Source organism: Neovison vison, chromosome 11 (assembly GCF_020171115.1).
Source record: "Neovison vison isolate M4711 chromosome 11, ASM_NN_V1, whole genome shotgun sequence".
NCBI classification, from domain to species: domain Eukaryota; kingdom Metazoa; phylum Chordata; class Mammalia; order Carnivora; family Mustelidae; genus Neogale; species Neogale vison.
The window spans coordinates 83,268,047-83,289,883 of NC_058101.1; the positions used below are offsets into that span (position 1 = coordinate 83,268,047).

A 21,837-nucleotide genomic window follows, 5' to 3' on the forward strand; every position below is an offset into this window, starting at 1 on the left:
GAAGACTTCATAAGCATGAATTATGGCATCCTGACAGAACAAAAAGAATAAACCTTAGAGACATTTTACCAAAAAGGAAATTGAGCACCTGAGAGAACGTAAACACGCATTAGCTTCTGTTCCAGCTATTTGTTGCTGCATAATGAATGACCCTAAAATTTAGAGTTTAAAACAGCAAGCACAATTTGTTATCCTTCCTGGTTCTGGGGTTGACTGGGCTTAGCTGAGGTTCAAACTCAGGGTTCCCCATGTGGTTGCACCTAGATGGTGGTTGGGGCTGGAGTTTTCTGTAAGGCTTCTTCATTCATGTGTGGTAGCTGATGCTGCAGGGTGGCTGAGGCCTCAGCTGGGGGTGATTAGCCAGAATAGTACTTGTGGCCTCTTCATGTGGACAGGCCTTGCCCACACAATGGCAACTGGATTCCAAGAATACTAGGCAGAAGCTGTATCACCTTTTATGATCCCACCTCTGAAATCACATAGTACTACTTAAGCTGTGGTTCAGGCCCACAGGGGTAGGGTAGGGAGGACACAAAAACTTAACTTAAAACTTGGGAGGAGGGGCACCTGGGTGGCTCAGTGGGTTAAGCCTCTGCCTTCAGCTCAGGTCATGATCTCAGGGTCCTGGGATCGGCCCCCGCATCGGGCTCTCTGCTGAGTGGGGAGTCTGCTTCCCCCCCACCCCGCCTGCCTCTCTGCCTACTTGCGATCTCTCTCTCTGTCAAATAAATAAATAAAATCTTAAAAAAAAAAAAACAAAAAACAAAACTTGGGAGGAGTACCAACATTACACTGTAAGAAGAGAATGTGGAGATGTTGCTGCAATCATTAGGATAGATTGCATAGATGCTCTTCCTATGTGATTCATTCTTGTAAACCCTATCATGACACTTATCAAACGATGAGAAACTTATCATACTATATTAAACTATCATACTATGTGAAACCCTATCACGACACTTATCATACTATGTGAAACTGCCAATTTCTGACCCACCTCTTGCACTGCAGTATGAGCCTCTTAGGAGGAGTAAATGGATCCTTAGAATAATATTTGTACTCCTGACAGTTAACAGATACTCAAAAGTTTTGTGGAATCAATGAACAAACAAATACAATTTAGACTTAAAGAAATATTTTTAAATGTTTCTAAGGTAGCTATAAAAGTTCCTATATCTAGGGGCGCCTGGGTGGCTCAGTGGGTTAAAGTCTCTGCCTTTGGCTCAGGTCATGATCCCAGGGTCCTGGGATTGAGCCCCAAATCAGGCTCTCTGCTCAGTGGGGAGCCTGCTTCCCTTCCTCTCTACCTCTGCCTGCCTGTCTGCCTACTTGTGATCTCTGTCAAACAAATAAAATCTTTAAAAAAAAAAAAAGTTCCTGGGGTGCCTGGGTGGCTCAGTGGGTTAGGGCCTCTGCCTTTGGCTCAGGTCATGATCTAAGAGTCCTGGGATCGAGCCCCACATTGGGCTCTCTGCTCAGCAGGGAGCCTGCTTCCTCCTCTCTCTGCCTGCCTCTCTGCCTACTTGTAATCTCTGTCTGTCAAATAAATAAATAAAATCTTAAAAAAAAAAAAGTTCCCATATCTAAATCTTATAGGCTGAGTCAACTTAAAAGACTGTCAGCTTTTAGATTTGTTAATTGATTTTAAGTTTCATTAATAACATATTCTCACATTTGACATAGCTTTTACCTATGTAATAAAATTACTAGTAACTCAAGCATTATATCCAACAGCTGAAAACGTATCAGCAATACAAAATGCTCACCTTAACATATATTCAGAATAACTTTCAGATGCATTTTTTAACCTTTAAATTGATAAATTTTATGACAACCACCCTTAAAATGAAATTTATGTATAACACCACTGTTGCTAAATATGCCAAACAAAACAGTTTAAAAACCACTCTCAAGAACTTAGTGTACTCAAGTACAAACACAAATGTAAAAATATTTTTGTTCATTAATTACATATTTTTATATCACGCTATTGGATATAGGTCATTCAAATCGATATTATCACTGTAAAATTAACTTATTTTCTTTTCCTTGTCAGCAAATATAAGCAAGATGAAATAAAATGATATAATTCAAAACTCAACAATTAGTTAAGCTATTCCTTGGCCTAAATGAGGCACACACATATTCAATCTCTAAAGTACTTATTCTAAGAGCGTTATGCCTTGTAGTACACCATGCCTAACAATGTCGCTACTGTCCCAAATACCATCACGCAGTTCTTAATCTGTTGAGACTTTGGATATAATTCTGTTTTGATCACATCTCACAAGGCATCACTAATCATGAATCTCTGCAAACAAGAAATGATGTTTACCAGCAACACTTACCAATTAATATCTGACCACTCTTCATAGCAGAGCCTCCTGGCAGCAGGCCATGGACCACAAGCCTTTCTCCACTGCTCTGTTTTCCACTTTTCTTCCAGCTCCACTTGGTCTGATGGATAATCCCAACCAGGACTTCCAGAAGCTTAAGTTGCTCTTTGGCTTTGGTCACAGTTAACTTTTTGGGGTTTACATAAATATTCACATCCTTGTACCGCTGTTGGACAACAACTCCTGTTTTCTGGTTAGACTGATGCTTTAGAATGGACACTGGCTCATTGCCATTACTACTTTTTTTACTGTGGCGCTTGGGTAAAAGACTTTTACTTTTTAAAATTTTGGTAAACCGCTTGAGTTTAGGTTCATACTTTTTTCCTTCTTTGTAATCATCCTCTTCAATTATAATCTCATTTTCACTGAATCTGACATGGTTCACAGTAGGAGTCTCAGGAAGGAGGCTTTCTTCTTCACCCTCACTCAATTCCAAATAAAATAATTCTCCATTTTTCTGCACACTGTCCAGCCATTCAGGTTCAACATCACTGTGAAAAATAGAAAAGATACTCTGAATAGGAGCCAAACAAAAGAAAAATAGTTATGTCTTTTGGGCACCAGGTGTGCAGAGAAGTGGGAGGAGGTGGAAGTTCTTTGATTGTTCAAGTTTCCTTATTATTTCTGATTTATTATAAGCATCAACATTATTTTCTAGGACACTTTTTAAGAGTCTTCAAGAAATGGAGTTGGAGGAGAGGGTTAAAAAAGTATAGTGATAGAAAAGAAAACAAATAAAAAAGGAGATGGCCTTCTTCTAGAATCTAAGGGTAGCTGTTTTTTTTTTTTTTTAATTTTAATTCAGCCCCTGTAAGGTTATTGCTGACTTCAGACAATTTCATTGGACAATAATTTACATTAGTAGTTGATTGTGCAATTATATCCAGACATAAGCCATTTGGAAACTGGACATCAAACATCCTATTTGCATAAAACTATTCAGCATGGCTGTCACGTTAAAATGAAAGCTAAAGCCTACCATTATTATAAATTTGTTTATACAATAACTTTCAAAAGAGAAACATTCACCTTACTGTAAACTAAAATCTTCATTTAAAACAGCTAGTTTATAATCACAGTTAATAATGATTGCTTCTATAGCTTATAATTTCCATAAAACTCCTTTTTATGAATAATTATAGTAAGAAAAATGAACCGCATATTACATAACTCATCATGTGATTGTTTAAAAAAAAACTTTTAACTGGGAAATAGGCCATTGAAAAAAATAAAAGTTCTGCTATTAAAAGGACTGAAACAGCATTAAAAAACAACATGCCCATCTTAAGGTAACAAACCTATCACAAACTCCACCCTGCCCCTCCCTATTTAATGTTATGAATGCTGTACCTTTCAAACTGTTATTTTTTTAAAGCAAAACTGGTTACAGTGGAAAATATGTTGAGAGAGTCAGAAACATCAACTGCAGTATTCTTATGTAAAAGGGTATAATTTGTGTTCTAATCATTCCATCAAATACAAGACAATTCTGTTTTCTACAGTGTTTAATAGCAACTCCGGCTCTTTTAACTTAAAAGTCAACTGTCTCTCTAGGGGTGCTTGGATGACTCAGTCAGTTAAGCGTCTGATGCGTGAATTTGGCTCAGGTCATGATCTCAGGGTCATGAAATCCAGCCCCATGTCGGGCTCTGTGCTGGTGCTGGCTCTGCACCAGGCTTGGAGCCTGCTTAAATTCTCTCTTCCCCTCTCCCTCCTCTGTCCATCCCCTCCACCTCATGAGCACAAGTGCACTCACGCTCTCTCTCTCGCCCTCTCAAAAAAAAAAAAAAAAAAAAAAAAAAGCAACGGTCTCTCTAAAAACTGTGAAAGTTAATTGTAAAAAAAAATGCACCATTCTATTACTCAACTCTGAAATTAACCACCAATCTCATCTGTGGTTGGCAATTAATACAGAATTTTCAACAATATATTAATAGTTAAAAAAAAGCATACCTAGCCCCAAATATCAAAACTAGTATTTCTTTGGCACTTGTTGGGTCCCAAAGTGGGGCATCATTTTAGAACCATTAAGCAACAGGTATTAACCCTTTATCAGATGTTGCAACCATACTCATCTGTACCCACAGAAATCAGTATTTAATAACTCTGTAATTCTACTCTGAAGAATCTAAGTAACTGCCTCCAATCATAAAAAAATTTCGATAACTATGTATCATAGTTTAAAATGGCACAATGTACATATCATGATTATACACAACTACTTACAAAGATAAGTATCAATTTAAACAATGAATGAAACTATTTGCTTGATATCTCTTTATTTGTATTAGAAATGTGACTCCAGGGACGCCTGGGTGGCTCAGTTGGTTGGACGACTGCCTTCGGCTCAGGGCGTGATCCTGGAGTCCCGGGATCGAGTCCCACATCGGGCTCCCAGCTCCATGGGGAGTCTGCTTCGCTCTCTGACCTTCTCCTCGCTCATGCTCTCTCTCGCTGTCTCTCTCTCTCAAATAAATAAATAAAATCTTTAAAAAAAAAAAAAAAAAAAGAAATGTGACTCCAAAGAAATACTTTTTCTGGGGCACCTGGGTGGCTCAGTGGGTTAAAGCCTCTGCCTTCGGCTCAGGTCATGATGTCAGGGTCCTGGGATCGAGCCCCACATTGGGCTCTCTGCTCAGCAGGGAGCCTGCTTCCTCCTCTCTCTCTCTCTCTGCCTGCTGCTCTGTCTACTTGTGATCTCTTGTCTGTCAAATAAATAAAGAAAATCTTTAAAAAAAAAAAGAAATAATTTTTCTCCTATGCTAAACATGAAGATGTTTCATCCTAATCTCTAAAATTTGAAAGAGAAAACATCTTTTGGCTATGATGGAAGATCTCTGCAGGTAAGGGGAGGACACAGGATATCCAATCATGGAGCAAATGAACAGTGCCAGGTCCTTGGAAGGTACTAGAATTGTACCTTCCCTTGTCTAATGGGGAAGAGAAAGTGAGAAAGAATTCACAACAATACACACTGTATGCAAAAGAAGTCCCCTAGTTTAGCCTGAGATTGAGAGCGAGGGCAGGGGAAATTTCTGGTAGAGGATACACAGAAGTAAGTTTTAAGAGAGTAAGTGGTTGGTGATGGGATATGGGGGGCTCAAGGGGAAGAAGAAAAGACAATTCCAAGCAGAAACAACAGCATAAGCAGAGGCCTTGAGGGACTGTCTCTATGCCAATGTGGACAACTAAAACCAGTCTGGCCTATGTGGACAACTAAAGAAAGAACAAACCTCAACATCATACAGGCCATATATGAAAAACCCACAGCTAATATTATCCTTATAGGAGGAAAACAGAGTTTTTCTTCTAAGGTCAGGAACAAGACAGGGGAGTCTACTCCCACCACTGTTATTTAACACAGTATGGACGTCCTAGCCTCAGCAATCAGACATAAAAAGAAATAAAAGGCAATTGGCAAAGAAGAAGTGAAACATTCACCATTTGCAGACAACATGTTACTCTATGTAGAAAACCCTGAAGACTCCACCAAAAAATTGCTACAACTGATATACAAATTCAGTAAGGTTACAGGATACAAAAATCAACCTACAGAAATCTGTTGAATTTTCTACACCAATAATGAAGCAGCAGCAGAAGAAATTAAGGAATTGATCCCATTTACAATTATACCAAAAACCAAGATAATTAGGAATAAACCTAACCACAGAGGTAAAAGATCTATACTCTGAAAACCAATAAACAATGATGAAAGAAATTAAAGATGACACAAAGAAATGGAAAAACATTCCATGCTCATGGATGGAAAAACAGATATTGTTAAAATGTCTGTGCTACCCAAAGCAATCTACACATTTAATGCAATCCCAATCAAAATACCACCAGCATTTTTCACAGAGCTAGAACAATCAATCCTAAAATTGTATGAAACCACAAAAGACCCCAAATAGCCAGAGCAATCCTGAAAAAGAAAGGCAAAGCTGGTGACATCACAATTCCAGACTTTGAGTTATATTACAAAGCGACAGTGATCCAGACAGTATGGTACTGGTGGAAAAATAGACACACAGATCAATGTAAAGAGCAGAAAACCCAGAAATGGACTCACAACTATAAGGTCAACTTATCTTCAACAAAGGAGGAAAGAATATCCAATGGAAAAAAGACAGTCTCTTCAACAAATGGTGATGGGAAAACTGGACAGCTATGAGCAGAAGAAAGAAACTAAACCACTTTCTTACACCACACTTAAAAATAAATTCAAAATGGATGAAAGACCTAACGGATGAAAGACCTAAATCAGATCTGAAATCTTAAAAATCCTAGAACACAGGCAGTAACTTCTCTGACGTTGGCTATAGATATTTTTTTCTAGATAGGTCTCCTGAGGCAAGGGAAATAAAAGCAAAAATGAACTATTGAGACAAGGTCAAAATAAAAAGCTTCTTTATAGCAAAGAAAACCATCAATAAAGCTAAAAGACAATGTTCAGAATGGGATATATATATATATATATATATTTTTTTTTTTTAAGATTTTATTTATTTATTTGACAGACAGATCACAAGTAGGCATAGAGGCAGGCAGAGAGACAGGAGTAAGCAGGCTCCCGCTGAGCAGAGAGCCTGATGTGGGGCTCGATCCCAGGACCCTGAGATCATGACCCGAGCTGAAGGCAGAGGCTTTAACCCACTGAGCCACCCAGGCGCCCCAGGAGAATATATTTTTAAATGACACATCTAATAAAGGATTAGTACCGAAAATCTTAAAGAACTTACCAAATTCAACACCCAAAAAACTAATAATCCAGTTGAGAAATGGGCAGAAGACAAGACCAGACATTTTCCCAAATAAGACATACAGATGGCCAACAGACATATAAAAAGATGCTCAACATCACTCATCATCAGAGAAATACAAATCCAAACCACATGAGATATGACCTCACAACTGTCAGAATGGCTAAAATTAACACAGGAAACAACAGATGTTGGTGATGTGGAGAAAGGAGAACCCGCTTTTACTGCTGGTTGGAATGCAAACTGGGGTAGCCACTATAGAAAAAGTATGGAGGTTCCTCAAAAATTTAAAAATAAAACTACCGGGGCGCCTGGGTGGCTCAGTGGGTTAAAGCCTCTACCTTCGGCTCAGGTCATGATCCCAGGGTCCTGGGATCAAGTCCCGAATTGGGCCCTCTGCTCAGCTGGGAGCCTGCTTCCTCCCTCTCTCTCTCTGCCTGCCTCTCTGCTTACTTGTGATCGCTCTGTCAAATAATAAATAAAATCTTAAAAAAAAAATAGAACTACCATATGATCCAATTGCAGTACTAGGTATTTACCTAAAGGATACAAAAACACTGATTCGAAGGGATACATGCACCCCGATGTTTACAGCAGCATTATCAATTATAGCCAAAATATGGAAGCAGCCAAGTGTTCATCAACTGATGAATGGATAAAGAGGTCTCACACATACACAGGAATATTATTCAGCCATAAAAAATAATGAAATCTTGCCATTTACAATGATGTGGATGGAGCTAGAGAGATTGTGCTAAGGGAAATAAGTCAGTCAGAGAAAGACAAATGCCATGTGATTTCACTCGTAGGTGTGATTTAAGAAACAAACAGATGAATGTTGGGGGGAGAAAGAGAGGCAAACCATAAAACGGACTCTTTTTTAAAATTTTATTTATTTACTTGACACAGAAAGAGAGCACAAGAGGGGGGAGCAGAAGGAGAAGCAGGCTCCCCGCTGAGCAGGGAGCCCAATGTGGGGCTTGATCCCAGGACCCCGAGATCATGACCTGAGCTGAAGGGAGACGTTTAACCAACTGAGCCACCCTGGTGCCCTGAAAACAGACTCTTAATTACAGAGAACAGACAGACATGTTGGGGGTGGGGTGGGTGGGGAGGGGCTAAATAGGTGATGGGCATTAAGGAGGGCATTTGTTGTGATGTGCACTGGGTATGTAAGTGATGAATCACGAAATTATTTTCCTGAAACTAATATTACTGTATTTTAATTAACTGGAATTTTAATAAAATTGTAAATAAAACAAAACAAAGATAGTCTATGGTCACCAAAAGTGGGGCATGGGAGGAAAAGTACTCAAGTCCTAATTTTACAAGGCCTTTGGCAAGAGGTTTGGATTTGATGGTATAAGTAACGAAGAATTTTAAAGACTTATCTATTTATTTGACAAAGAGACCGAGAGAGGGAACACAAGCAGGGAAGTGGGAGAGGGAGAAGCAGGCTCCCCACTGAGCAGGGAGCCTGATTTGAGGCTCGATCCCAGGACCCTGGGATCACAACCTAAGCCAAAGGCAGACGCTTAACGACTGAGCCACCCAGGCGCCCCAGTAATGAAGAGTATAAGATAGAAATTTTTATGTGTCAGATATCTCTGGATAGATCTACTTTAACAAGAAATTGGAAGAAGGATTTGAGGTAGGCAAGATTCAAGTCAAGAGTCTGGCTATGGGGTGTTTAGCTACCAGGCAAAGATGGTATCTAAAGCAATGGCAGAAAACATGGAAAGTAAGAAAAATATTTAAGAAATGCTTGAAAATCACTGGACTTTGAGACTGATTACATGAGATGATGACAGAGAAGGAATTAGTGTCAACTAGATTCCTGGTTGGTGACTGTACTTTCACGCATCCTTTTATGCAAACACATGCACAGGCTCATTTTATATAAATGGAAACAGAACTATAATACATGTTGTCTTCCCCTCCTACTTTTCACTGACATAAATGTTAAATATTCATGTTCTTAAAATCATAAAATCATATAAAATCATACATAGGATTATGCTGTCATTGTTTTTGAAAAACTAGAATTATTACATATTCTATTATATATAAATATAATATGGAATCATCTTTCAAAAGTGTACCTACATACGTATATATACACAAACCTTTGTCATTTATCACAATTTAGAAATCCCAATGGCTGCATTAATGGTTCCTATCAAGGATGTAGCACATTTGGTCATTCGTCTCCTTAAAAATCTTTGTGTTCAGTATTTGTTTTACCCTTATGGACAATGATACAGTAACCATCTTTATATGTATGTATGTACATATACATTTTTTTTTATTTGACAGAGAGAAGATCACAAGCAGGCTGTGGGGGCGGGGAGCAGGCTCCCTGCTGAGCAGAGAGCCCAATGACCTGAGCCCAAGGCAAAGGCTTAACCCACTGAGCCACCCAGGTGCCTCGTACATATACATTTTTATCCAAAGACTATACCAATTCACATTTCCACTAGCAATGAATAAGATCCATTTTCATCACCTCTAAATTTAAAAGATGCTTCACTTTAAGAGGAAGAAGAAATTAAAAGGGAGATAAGAGGAACAGGAATAAAGACAGAGAAATGAATGTATAAGACTTATGAAAGAAGGTAACATGTATAGTTAAAAAAAATGAACTGAGAAGTCACAAAGACTTGGGTTCAAATTCTGTTCTATTGACATTTTTACTTTTCTAAGCTTTAGTTTTTCTCTTCTAGAAAATAGGTTATAGCGGGCGCCTGGATGGTTCAGTGGGTTAAGCCGCTGCCTTCAGCTCAGGTCATGATCTCAGGGTCCTGGGATCGAGTCCCGCATCGGGCTCTCTGCTCAGCAGGGAGCCTGCTTCCTCCTCTCTCTCTCTCTGCCTGCCTCTCTGCCTACTTGGGATCTCTCTCTGTCAAATAAATAAATAATATTAAAAAAAAATAGGTTATAGCTACTTCACATGGCTGTTATCAACAGTAAATTAAAAAATCTGCTGGACATGGTAAAAGTGTCAAATGTCAATTCCTTTCAACAGAGTCAAAAATGTAGAGTAACTTCTAACTTTATTGGATATAGCACTCATACTTCTGTATTCTTCCAACCCCTGGCAATAAATGAAGATGTCTTTAATGACCTCTATTTGCTAGGTTCCAGGCTAAGTACTACTGGCATAAGAAGTGAAACAGATGCAGCCTGTATTGCTCCCATAGTTCATTATTCCTGGAATTCCTAACTCCTACTCCAGATGATTAATTCCTGTTTAGATAAGCAATAAGAGCATAACCGATTAATGTATTAGAAAGTTTGAGAGAGTTGTAAAGACTGTATTCTCAAACTAGTTCTACTAGAAGAGGGTGTATTAAAGCAACAATTAGGAAAAAAACAACCTTTCAGTGCAACTATTATTAATAACAAAATTAAATAAATATTGTATGTTGATACTTCCTACTCCAAGAGATGGAGCTTAACCCTTTCTCCCCTTTAATGTGAACTGGACTCAGTGATGTGCCCCCAAACAACAGAATACGGAAAGAGATAAATAGTAACTTCACAGTGAAGAAACCTTGCAGACTTTACCTTAACCAAGTGATCCAGGTTATAAAAAACAAGAAACAACTAAAAAACTGTCACAGACCATAGGAAACTAGGGAGACTTAATGACTAAATGCATTATGATACCCTGGATTAGATCCTAGAAAAGAAAAAGGACATAAGCAGATAAATGGTAAAATTCAAATAAAGTCTGGAGTTATTTAAAAGTACTGTACTAATGTACTAATGTACTAATTTCTTATTTCTGGCAAACACATCGTAGTTGTATAAGATGTTAACATCAGGGGAAACTGGGTGAAGGACATACAGGAACACTCTGTACTATGTTTGCAATTCCTCTGTAAGATCTAAACTTATTCCACAAGAAAATGTTTGTTTTTAAAAAGGAATCAACTCAAGCAGCTTTAATTCACATTTTTATAAGTGTTCTTTAATCTCTTTTCTGAGATCCTATGGTATAAATTGCAAACTTGTCATTGTGTAAATGTCTTGCAATGAGATTATTTTGTTTATTCCACTTTTCTCTGAACAGAAATAATTGTATATTCATTGTCTGCTTGCAAAGTTTGAGGACACTTTAAGTGGGTTTTTTTTTTTAAAGATTTTATTTATTTATTTGACAGAGAGAGATCACAAGTAGGCAGAGAGGCAGGCAGAGAGAGAGGAGGAAGCAGGCTCCCCACTGAGCAGAGAGCCCGATGCGGGGCCCGATCCCAGGACCCTGAGATCATGACCCGAGCTGAAGGCAGCGGCTTAACCCACTGAGCCACCCAGGCGCCCCGAGGACACTTTAAGTGGTTTTCAAGGCTCTGACGTAGTAAACATGAGCAGAGTCCTTCTTCCCAAAAGAAAGATTTGCTAATTTACAAATAATCAAGTTCACTTATATATAGAGTAACATAACTATATTAAAGAAAATGAACTTCAGATAATGCTAATAAGTTTCTCAATTCATATTCAAGAATCCTATGTTGAAGGGTGCCTGGGTGGCTCAGTTGGTTAAACATCTGCTTAGGCTCAGGTCATGATCCAGGGTCCTGGGATTGACCCTGTATGGGAACCCGTGCTCAGTGGGGAGCCTGCTTCTCCCTCTCCCACCCCCCTGCTTGTGAGCGCTCTCTCTCTAATAAATAAATGAATAAAATTTTAAAAAGATTTGTATTTATTTATTTGACAGAAACACCACAAGAGAGGGAATAGAAGCAGGGGGAGAGGGAGAAGCAGGCTTTCCGCTGAGCAGGGAGCCTGATGCAGGGCTTGATCCCAGGATCCTTGGATCATAACCTGAGCCAAAGCTAGATGCTTAATGACTGAGCCACCCAGGAGCCCCTAATAAAATCTTAAAAAAAAAAGAATTCTACACTGATACTATTTTTTTTTCTTCTAAATTATTGAATCCCTTAGGTCTTTATTTACATTGTCAACATTTTTTATCAACTGAAATGGTATTAGGATTTTCTTGGCTACCACAAGAAAAGTTATGAATAGCCAGAGCTACTGGTTCATTTCCTTAAGGAAAACAGGCTTTTGCTACTACTCCAAACCTGTTACAGTATACTTTGTTTTCCTTGTTAGTGGGCAAAAGTACCAAAGTGGCCAAAACACATAGTTACATGGTCCTAATATGTACAGCAGGACAATTCTAGGGACAGAGAAAACCCACACACAATAAAAACATAACAACTAAATATCGAGTCTATCTGATGTTTGTTTAGCGCTGATCTAACGTTTTTCTGTGCTCTACCAGCAATATCTAATTTTTATCTTTGAAGTCTTTTGATTGTTTTCTAGAAGAAAGCCATAATTTTAATAGTTAAAATCTGTGCTAGATGTTATGGCAGCTTGAGGGGTGGGGAACCTGGGATGGGCTGGTGGTCCTTCTAGCTCAGCCAGAGTCATCACTGGAACAAATGTGAAGCATGTTAGAGAAAAGGAAGGGATCAGCCAGTAAACTACTGTGTACTCACTGCATGAAATAAATTTTTACATCAGGAACACATCTCCACTGGAACTAAGCTAATAATGACCCCATTCCCAGGACCACATTCCCTATGTCCCCCCCCTTCAGTTAAATGGAGCATGCTTACAAATCACTGAGTTGAGCGTAAGATCTGACCCTGGCAAAACTGAAATCACAGACCAGCAAAACATTTGTGATAGGGCATTTTTGTGCTTTTAAAGATGTAAGATGGACAGAGGGCTCATCACCTACCTAAAATGCAAGGCCCAAAAGTGAAGAACCAAAACTGCTACAGGAGAGCCAAGTTTAGGGAAATTAAGTGTAAGAAGTATCAAAAAAGTCTATAGGAGAAGGTAGCGCATAAGTGGGACATTGAATGATTTTGATAAGATAGCAAGAAAGGATGTTTCAGAGAGAACAAAGGACATACAAGTGTAGGTGTGAAGTACACAAGAGGTATGAGCATGAGTGTATATTTCCGTGTAATAATGTTAAGAACTGAATGTGTCTCCCCAAAATGCTTATGTTGAAACCCTATCACTCAATGTGATGCTATTAGGAGGTGGGACCTTTGGGAAGCAATTAGGATTAGATGAGGCCATGAGGATGGAGCTCTGGTGAACGGGATTAGCATCCTCATAAGGGTCATGAAAAAGCTTGCTTGTTCTCTCTGTTTTCTGCCATGTGAGGATACAAAGAGAAGTCAGCAATCCACAACTTGGGGGAGGGGTGTCAACAGAACCTGACCATGCTGGTACAGTGATCTTGAACAACCAGCCTTCAGAATTGTGAGAAAAAAATTTCTGTTGTTTATAAGCTACTCAGTCTATGCTATTTTCTTAAATTTAATTTAATTTATTTTTTTAAGAGAGAGAGTGTGTATGTGAGTGGGAACAGGGGTGGGGGCGGAGAGGGAGAGAGAGAATCTTTTTTTTTTTTTTTTAAGATTTTATTTATTTATTTGACAGACAAAGATCACATGTAGGTAGAGAGGCAGGCAGAGAGGGAAGCAGGCTCCTTGCCAAGCAGAGAGCCCAATGCAGGGCTTGATCCCAGGACCCTGGGACCATGACCTGAGCCAAAGGCAGAGGCTTTAACCCACTGAGCCACCCAGGTGCCCCGAGAGAGAGAATCTTAACCATGCTCCTTGCCTAGTGCAGAGCCTGATGTGGGGCTTGATCCTATGACCCTGAGATCATGACCTGAGCAGAAATCAAGAGTCAGATGCTTAACTGACTTAGCCACCCAGGCACCCTATATTATTTTTTAAATAATAGTCCGAGGTAAGACAAGTGGGAACAAAAAAGGCTTTAAAGAAGGAAGATCATCAAAGATGAGATCAGAGAGGCTAGGGACAGATCTGAAACCCCTAATAATCTGGAATTTATTTTGGCGGCCACTGAGCTTTTGAGTACTATAGAAAAATTATTTACTACCTTTTTTTTTTTTTTTTGGAACAATTTTAGGTTCAAAGAAAAATTGAGCTGAGGGTACAGAGATTTCCAACATACTCCTTCCTCTCACATGCATAACCTCTTCCATTATCTATATCTCCCACCAGAATGATACATTTGTTACAATGGATAAACCTATAGTCATATATTATAACCACCCCAAATCCATAGTTTACATTACAGTTCACTCTTGGTGGTGTACATTTTATAGGCTTAGGTAAATGCATAATGACATGCATCATCCACCATTATAGTATTACACAGAGTAGTTTCAATGCCCTACCACAATTATCTTATTACTTCAAATTTTAAAATAAGTCAGAATAAATGAAGGCCCGTAAAGCTTCTCATTCAGTAACAGAAGATAATTTTCATGTAAAGAAAAGCCATGTCTTTGGTGAGAAGTATATAAGGGCCTTCTTTCTTCTTTTGTGCATATTTCAAATTTTTCGGAGAAAATAATTTTGAATTAAGAAAAAAGAAAAGCATGTCTTTATTTGGCCATCTACACAAAGATTTCATAGAAATGCTTGCACATGCAGCCTTCAGTTTTCTCTTTAACCACTCTGCCCCTTAAAATATGAAGTGTTCTCCCTCCTGAATATATGGAAGAAGTTGTGAAACCTCTGACAAAGATGAGAAAACTTGTTATAAGAGTCATCTCATAAAATGATAATTTATAACCAAGAATTCTTCTGATTCTGAACCCCTCAAGACCAGGGATAATTTGAAGAAATTAAAATGTTAACACTTTTAGGCAAGCAAAATAAACTTGTGAAGGGCATCCGCATTCCTCTAGAGAATCCTCTGTATCAAATCACTACATTGTACACCTTAAATATATACAATTTTTACTTGACAATTATACTCCATAAAGCTGGGGGAAATATGAGGAAATAAAACTCAGCTTGGATTAACCTTCTTTCAAATCAAAAATGTCACCTCAAAAAAAAAAAAATGTCACCTCTACCATCAACTCCTCTTTGCCTCTTGTCAATTCCTTACCATCAACAGTTCACAAACTTCCCTTTCCTAGAATTTAACAAACCTTCTCATGGTCAACAAAATTCAAAGTTAAGTAAATATTCTCATTCCCATTTTAACACGTGAAAACTGATCCTTATAGAAGTCATGTGACCCATGTAAGGCCATACAGTTAGTGGCAGGGATAAAGAGAACACAGGTTTTCTGACCCTTACTCTTAATCGAATACTCATTACCTTGCAAAGGATGACTACATTCAGGCAACAAGAAATTCCATTGTAATTGAAGTGGCTGAATTCTTTGCAATACAACCATCAGTGACCAAGCCTGACATATTAGCTGTTCCTTAAATCTCAGCCTTCTCTTCAGGATCATGAGGATGACCTAGTTAAGCATATGCATATTTACTTCATTTTATTTAGCTTCAAGTATGTGTTTAATTCTATTTTTGATCCAAACTGCCACAATATTTTTTTTGTAGTCAGTTCTCTAAGAGAAAAAGGATTCAGAACTGTGTTCTAGAAAGCAAATTCTGGCAGCTGTATGGAAAAAAGGCTGGAGATGAAAGAAGAGTCATCCAGATCAGTTAGAAGGCTACTCCACTCTTAAATGGGAGAGGCCAGCGCTTTAAGTCAGGCAGTGCCTCTGGGGTGGGGGTGGGGGGATGGGTGGATATCAGAAAAGGAAGTCAACAAGACTGCAGACTTATTAGATCTGACAACATGAGCAACATGATGTTAGTAGGTAAAATGGGCAACACCAGGGGAGAAACAGGGAAGATAATGAATTATCTTTAAACATGCTGAGCTGGGGGGCGCCTGGGTGGCTCAGTGTATTAGGCCGCTGCCTTCAGCTCAGGTCATGATCTCAGTGTTCTGGGATCGAGCCCCACATCGGGCTCTCTGCTCAGCAGGGAGCCTGCTTCCTCCTCTCTCTCTCTGCCTGCCTCTCTGCCTACTTGTGATCTCTCTCTCTGTCAAAAAAAAAAACAAAAAACAAACAAACAAAAAAAACATGCTGAGCTGGAAGCAGAGAGAAAGGGTAGCAAAGAATTGCCATTTTCATAAAAAACTTAGACATACACTGTTTGAATTCCTAATACATGTAATTTGATAAAAGAGAAATTAAATTAAAAGGAAAAAGAAGTCAGGGATCAGAGCAGAAGAAAAAGGGAATTATCCTAAATTGGATGTTAATACAGTATACAGCATCACGACTTCAAAGTATTTTGATTCTTCAAGTAAAACATCCCTATGTTAAAACCCAAGAAAAGGATAACCTGTGGTATTGTCATATAGTGGAATCCTATTCAGAAGTTAAAAAAGAATGAACTACATATAGGCAACAACATGGACAATGCCTATCTCTTAGCTTTGATGAGAAAAATTAGGTTCACATGTTCACATGTCCCTGTGTATTTGATTAAGAAGTGATCTGGTCTGGGGCACCTAGGTGGCTCAGTGGGTTAAGCCTCTGCCTTTGGCTCGGGTCATGGTCTCAGGGTCCTGGGATCGAGCCCCGAGTTGGGCTCTCTGCTTGGCAGGGAGCCTGCTTCCCCTCCCCCTCTGCCTGCCTCTCTGCCTATTTGTGATCGCTCTCTCTCTCTCTCCACCCCCCATCAAATAAATAAATAAAATCTTTTAAAAAAAAGAAAGAAAGAAAGAAGTGATCTGGTCCAGAGGTGCTTGCCTGGGTGGCTCAGCAGGTTAAGTGTCCCATGGCTGGTTTTGACTCAAGTCATGATCTCAGGGTCGTGAGATTCCAAGTCAAGTTCCACTTGGAGGGCAGAGTGTGCTTGAAATTTTCCCTCTCCCTCTGCCCCTCCCTAACCCCACTCACATGCCCCCTTTAAATAAATAAAATCTTAAAAAAAAAAAAAAAAAAAAAAGTAATGTCCAAACTGGGAAGACCACTTCTACAGTGGTGACTCTGCAGGTTAGAGAGGTAAATAAGAACAGACCAGAAACCTACCTGGTCAGATCAGCAAATCAATTCTCATGTCCTACACACGAAGAAGGGATAAACATTAAATCTGAATCTTTTTTTTTAAATTTTTTTTTATTTTTTTTTAAAGATTTTATTTATTTATTTGACAGACAGAGATCACAAGCAGGCAGAGAGGCAGGCAGAGAGAAAGGAGGAAGCAGGCTCCCCGCTGAGCAGAGAGCCCGATGCGGGCCTTGATCCCAGGACCCTGAGATCATGACCTGAGCCGAAGGCAGCGGCTTAACCCACTGAGCCACCCAGGCGCCCTTAAATCTGAATCTTGACAGGACTTGAAAATATAGACCACCTGAACATTTTGCAACAGAGGTTTACTGTACTTTTTAAAGGGTTTTTTTTTTTTTTTTTTTTTGACAGAGATCACGAGTAGGCAGAGAGGTAGGCAGAGAGAGAGAGAGAGAAGGGGAAGCAGGCTCCCTACTGAGCAGAGAGCCTGATGTGGGGCTCAATCCCAGGACCCTGGGATCATGACCTGAGTCGAAGGCAGAGGCTTTAAACTACTGAGCCACTCAGGCGCCCCGATTTACTGTACTTTTATTATTAGGAGGATAAAGACACTGGAACATCTGGCGTAACGAGTGAATAACTAATGAGGAAAACTTAATGCCCTTTAAAAAATATATACATATATATACACACACAATATATATACAAATATTTATATATAAAATCCATATTTACATGTATTTTGAATTACAGAATGTTTTGAGTTAACAAGTTTTCCTAACACAGGGTCATCAGATTGCTCATTTCCTAGGAAACAGGGCTAGTTCATTTGCCTTCATTCCATTTGCAATCAGGCCTCCTAAATTTCTATGCTGAAAAACTCAGCTGTGTGACTATGGATGAATTACAGATTCTCTCTAAGCTAAAAGTGTGTTTCTAAGATGCAGAGAAACCAGGAGCTCTAGTCTCACAAGATCCATGACTTCCACAGCAAGACCAAATCAGGTTTCCTGTAACCCATCCTTCATCCAGTGCCTCACTTGATAACCATCATTTTTTAACTACTTTTTAAATGACCACAGCAGAAGATTACACAAAATACTTGACAGTCTTCTCAAGAATGTAATCTGTCTTTATGGAGGCTCTAGAGTATATTAAGCAGTCATTAGTTTTCCCTTACCCTTTTAAAGATAATGGTAAATCCTTTTTACATACCCAAAGGTGGAAATAATTGCCAAGTAATTTTTACTCCTAAATACACATCAAATACTTGCAATCATTATTCCTAAATAATACACTTAAAATGTCATCCTAAAACTGACTATGCATGGGAGTCTGTTATGGGATTGGTCCAGGGTTTGGCACCTAAACCTTCTCACTGTTATCCATAGCTTTCAAACTAGGACTAATTTACTTTTCAAAAAAGGTCTTAATTCATAGCAGTAAGAAATAGATTCCTGCAAAATTGAAATAGCATTGGGTCCTATGGATCAAAATAAACTTTTCAATGTTATTAAGGATTAAAAAGTGGAAAATAACACTTATTCTATATTTAAAAAATCACATTATTGGGATGCCTGGGTGGCTCAGAAGGTTAAGCATCTGCCCTCAACTCTTGGTCATGAACCCAGTGGTCCTGGAATCCAGTCCCACATCAGGCTCCTTCCTCAAGGGAAGTCTGCTTCTCCCTCTGCCTCCTCTGCCTACCGCTCCCCCTGCTTGTGCTCTGACAAATAGATAAATAACAATCTTAAAAAAAAAAACAAAAAACAAAAAAAAAAAACTACGTATCATACTAAGTAGAAAACAAGAAAACCGTGAAAATGTATAGGAAAATAGAGCAGAAATACCCCCCAAATGCTGAGAAGTTGTTCTTGAAGGTGAGGAGTAAGGGCGATTTTTTTTTTTCTATACCTACCCATTTTTAAAACAAGAAAAGAAAATCTGTATAATTTCAATAGTTTATTTATAAAACGTGTAGGGTATACTTCCACTAAAATCACAAAGACCGTAACAGCAGAGAAGGCACTGCGACAAGCTCAAAGAATGTTGTGAACATCCTAACAGATATACCCTTAAATACTACAGAACCCGCCACAAAGAGGAAAACCTCCTCACCTGACCATCATAAAAAGCCCACGATAGCGAAGAATGGCACGTCATTGCGGCTCACAATACCGCAGAAGCGGAACGTGGCTCAAGTAAATCCCACTGATTATAGAACTCTACTCAAACCCAACCACGCCAACATTCTGGCAGTCCCCCCAGCCCACGTGTACACTCTCTGGTTTGAAAGGATGGATTTAACTGCCCCTCTTCAAGACTCTTACTCATAATCGCTACTCTCTGAGGAGTATGAACCCGAGTAGCTGACCCGATCTTCATAATCGCAATCCTCATCTTCTTGTGAAGACGGGTCTCCGGGGAGCTCATCTGGCCTATGACGCGAGCCACACGAAACCAGAGACGCCATAATCAGGAATGCAATAGCTGCAAGTCGCGTAATTCAAATCTCGAAAGTACAGCTCGCTATATCCGCCATGTTGTCTCCACTGGGAAAGAGGAGACGCCACGTGACCGCCAACCCTTGGCTGCAATTGGTGGCGGTTTGGGTTGCCAGGGAGACGAGGAAGCTTTACCCGAGAGCGCGAGAACTACTGAAAGAAGCCAATGAGGTGAAATGTCCAGGAGGGCGTCTCAGTTGGAGGAATTTAAGTAGTTAAAATTTCACCGCTTAGACTCTCCTAAATGCACTCTTTTGGAGGCGCAGAATTTGTTAATAGAGGAGACCCACTGTTTTTCCCTTTTCTTCCAGTTTGCACTTTGCCCTGTGTTTTCTACGCGGAACGGCTGCCCAAAGCCTTAGAGGCACATAGCCTGGGGTTTCCTTGAGGTGAAGGAAACTCCTCTTTACCCTTCCTCAGGGCCTCTGCTTCCTGGACTAGGAAGGAAAGCTTTTAAACAACGACCTCAAAGAGGTGCTAATGTAAATACGCTCCACTGTCTCCTCGGTTTTCATTTTGTTTCCCAATTGCAAACGTATTTATAGTTTTCCGTCTGGGCAGATGCCATGGAGTGCTTCAAATGGGTGGCAGTGTTGTGAAATCAACTGCATGTTCATTCTGTAACACAAAGTTACAATTTCTTCTCATCACTGAGTTGGAAGTGTAAAGTGATCGATTTTATCGGTAATTTACGAATACCTCCAAGTATTTTCTCTAAGTACAAAATAATAGCATTTATTGAGAATCAGCAATATTCTCAAATTACTTGTTCTATTCGTATACTATGCTAAGTATTATTATGAAGTAAATATCTTATACTAAAGAAACTGAAGCTTAGGTTATTCATCTTAATCGTCAATTGGCTAGAAGGCAACAAAGCCAAACAAAAATTGAACCTAAGTCATTAAATACTAGATTATATTTCCCCCTCAGGACTCAGTAATTCAACTATTGCAGATCTATTCTAAGAAAATAAAGGATGGAAAAAAATTATAAAATTTGTGGAAGTGTAAAGTTGAAAGCAATCTAAGTGTTCAACAGCAGGCAAAAGCTAAATAATTTGTATGGAATATGAATATGAGAATAGTAAGCGTTTTCAAGGAGTAATGCATGGGGGAAATAGTCATGTTATAGTGTTAGGGTACGGAATTGACCACCCCTCAATTAGACAGAGAACACTCTCGATAATGCAAGCCACACAGGGAGGTTTATTTCCAGCTAGCTGGGGTCCAAGTATGCCCCACGCAGCGGGTTTTAACAAGACCCAGAGCACTCAAAGCCAGGAGTTTATATAGCATTTTCAAGGCACTTTTTCATAGCTACATACATATCTTGCGCCCCACTTTGACAGTTTTAACTTTAACTTTTTGCCACCCGGCGTCACCCTGGCGGTTAAGTGAGATTTAGGTTTAGAAGAAATTTAACTTTATTTACATTTCCCTCCGCCTCAGCCTCCTTCAGTTTTATGGTGGGGAGGGCGACATCAGGCCTCAAGGAACTGAGCCATTTGTCCCTGGAAATTGGGCTATCAAGAAGACAGCTTCTTTGTTGTAAATCACTAGGACATTCGTAAACCAAGGGAGACTCCTGTCTTGCAGGATTGTGATCTCAGCAAGTTAACTATTTGCTTTTTATTAACATCTGGTCCCTGTGGCGCCACCCCCTAACCGGTTACCTTGGTGGTATATGATTAAGTTGTGTTTTTAGGTTTTAGCTAGTTTCTCTTATCTCAAGTCACCTACGCAGTGGTTCGCCTGTTAGGGACGCTTGGTAAAATGGCTTCCCGGCTTTCAGGATGGCCGTTCTTATGCTAACCCACTCTTACAATAGCAAGTAAAAAAAGGATAAAATATTTCATGATCTCAATGGATGGGTGCTCGAGATTTAACTTAAACTACATGGACAGATAGATGGTAGATACTGAAAGACAAATAGGCAATTTATAATACACAGTGGTAAGTATCATGATAAATGCAGATTTCCAAGGAATATCCAAGGGAAGATAGACTGGGGTATGGAGGGCCACAGAGGAAGTCTAAACTTCTGTTATTATGGAGTGTTACAATCCCAAAAGAAAAGCGTAGTGGGAAATGAGTGCTTCCCATGGCACAAAGTGGTTATATGCATGGAGAATTAAAAAAACCCTGAGTGGTGGGGGCCAGTGGTTGGATCAGTCCGCTAAGTCTCTGCCTTTGGCTCAGGTCATAATCCCTGGGTCCTCGGATCCAGCCCCCAGTCAGGCTTCCTGCTCAGCGAGGAGCCTGCTTCTCTCTCTCCCTCTGACCC

The 21,837-nt window shown here is 39.4% G+C and overlaps 1 protein-coding gene across 4 annotated transcripts in view; it reads right to left on the bottom strand.

Moving 5' to 3' along the window:
• The window catches only part of INTU (inturned planar cell polarity protein), a 79,834-nt gene extending 60,222 nt beyond the window's left edge, over nt 1-19,612 (bottom strand). For 3 of the 4 annotated variants that reach the window (XM_044224014.1, XM_044224013.1, XM_044224017.1), the window contains exons 1-2: nt 19,378-19,612; nt 2,349-2,887 (exon numbers count right to left, since the gene is read on the bottom strand). In XM_044224014.1, the coding sequence (XP_044079949.1) occupies nt 2,349-2,887; nt 19,378-19,520 (682 nt within the window). In that variant the 5' untranslated portion in view covers nt 19,521-19,612. The remainder of the gene's footprint in view (nt 1-2,348; nt 2,888-19,377) is intronic. The other variant, XM_044224015.1, reaches the window with a different exon arrangement.
• Nucleotides 19,613-21,837: the final 2,225 nt, after the last annotated feature.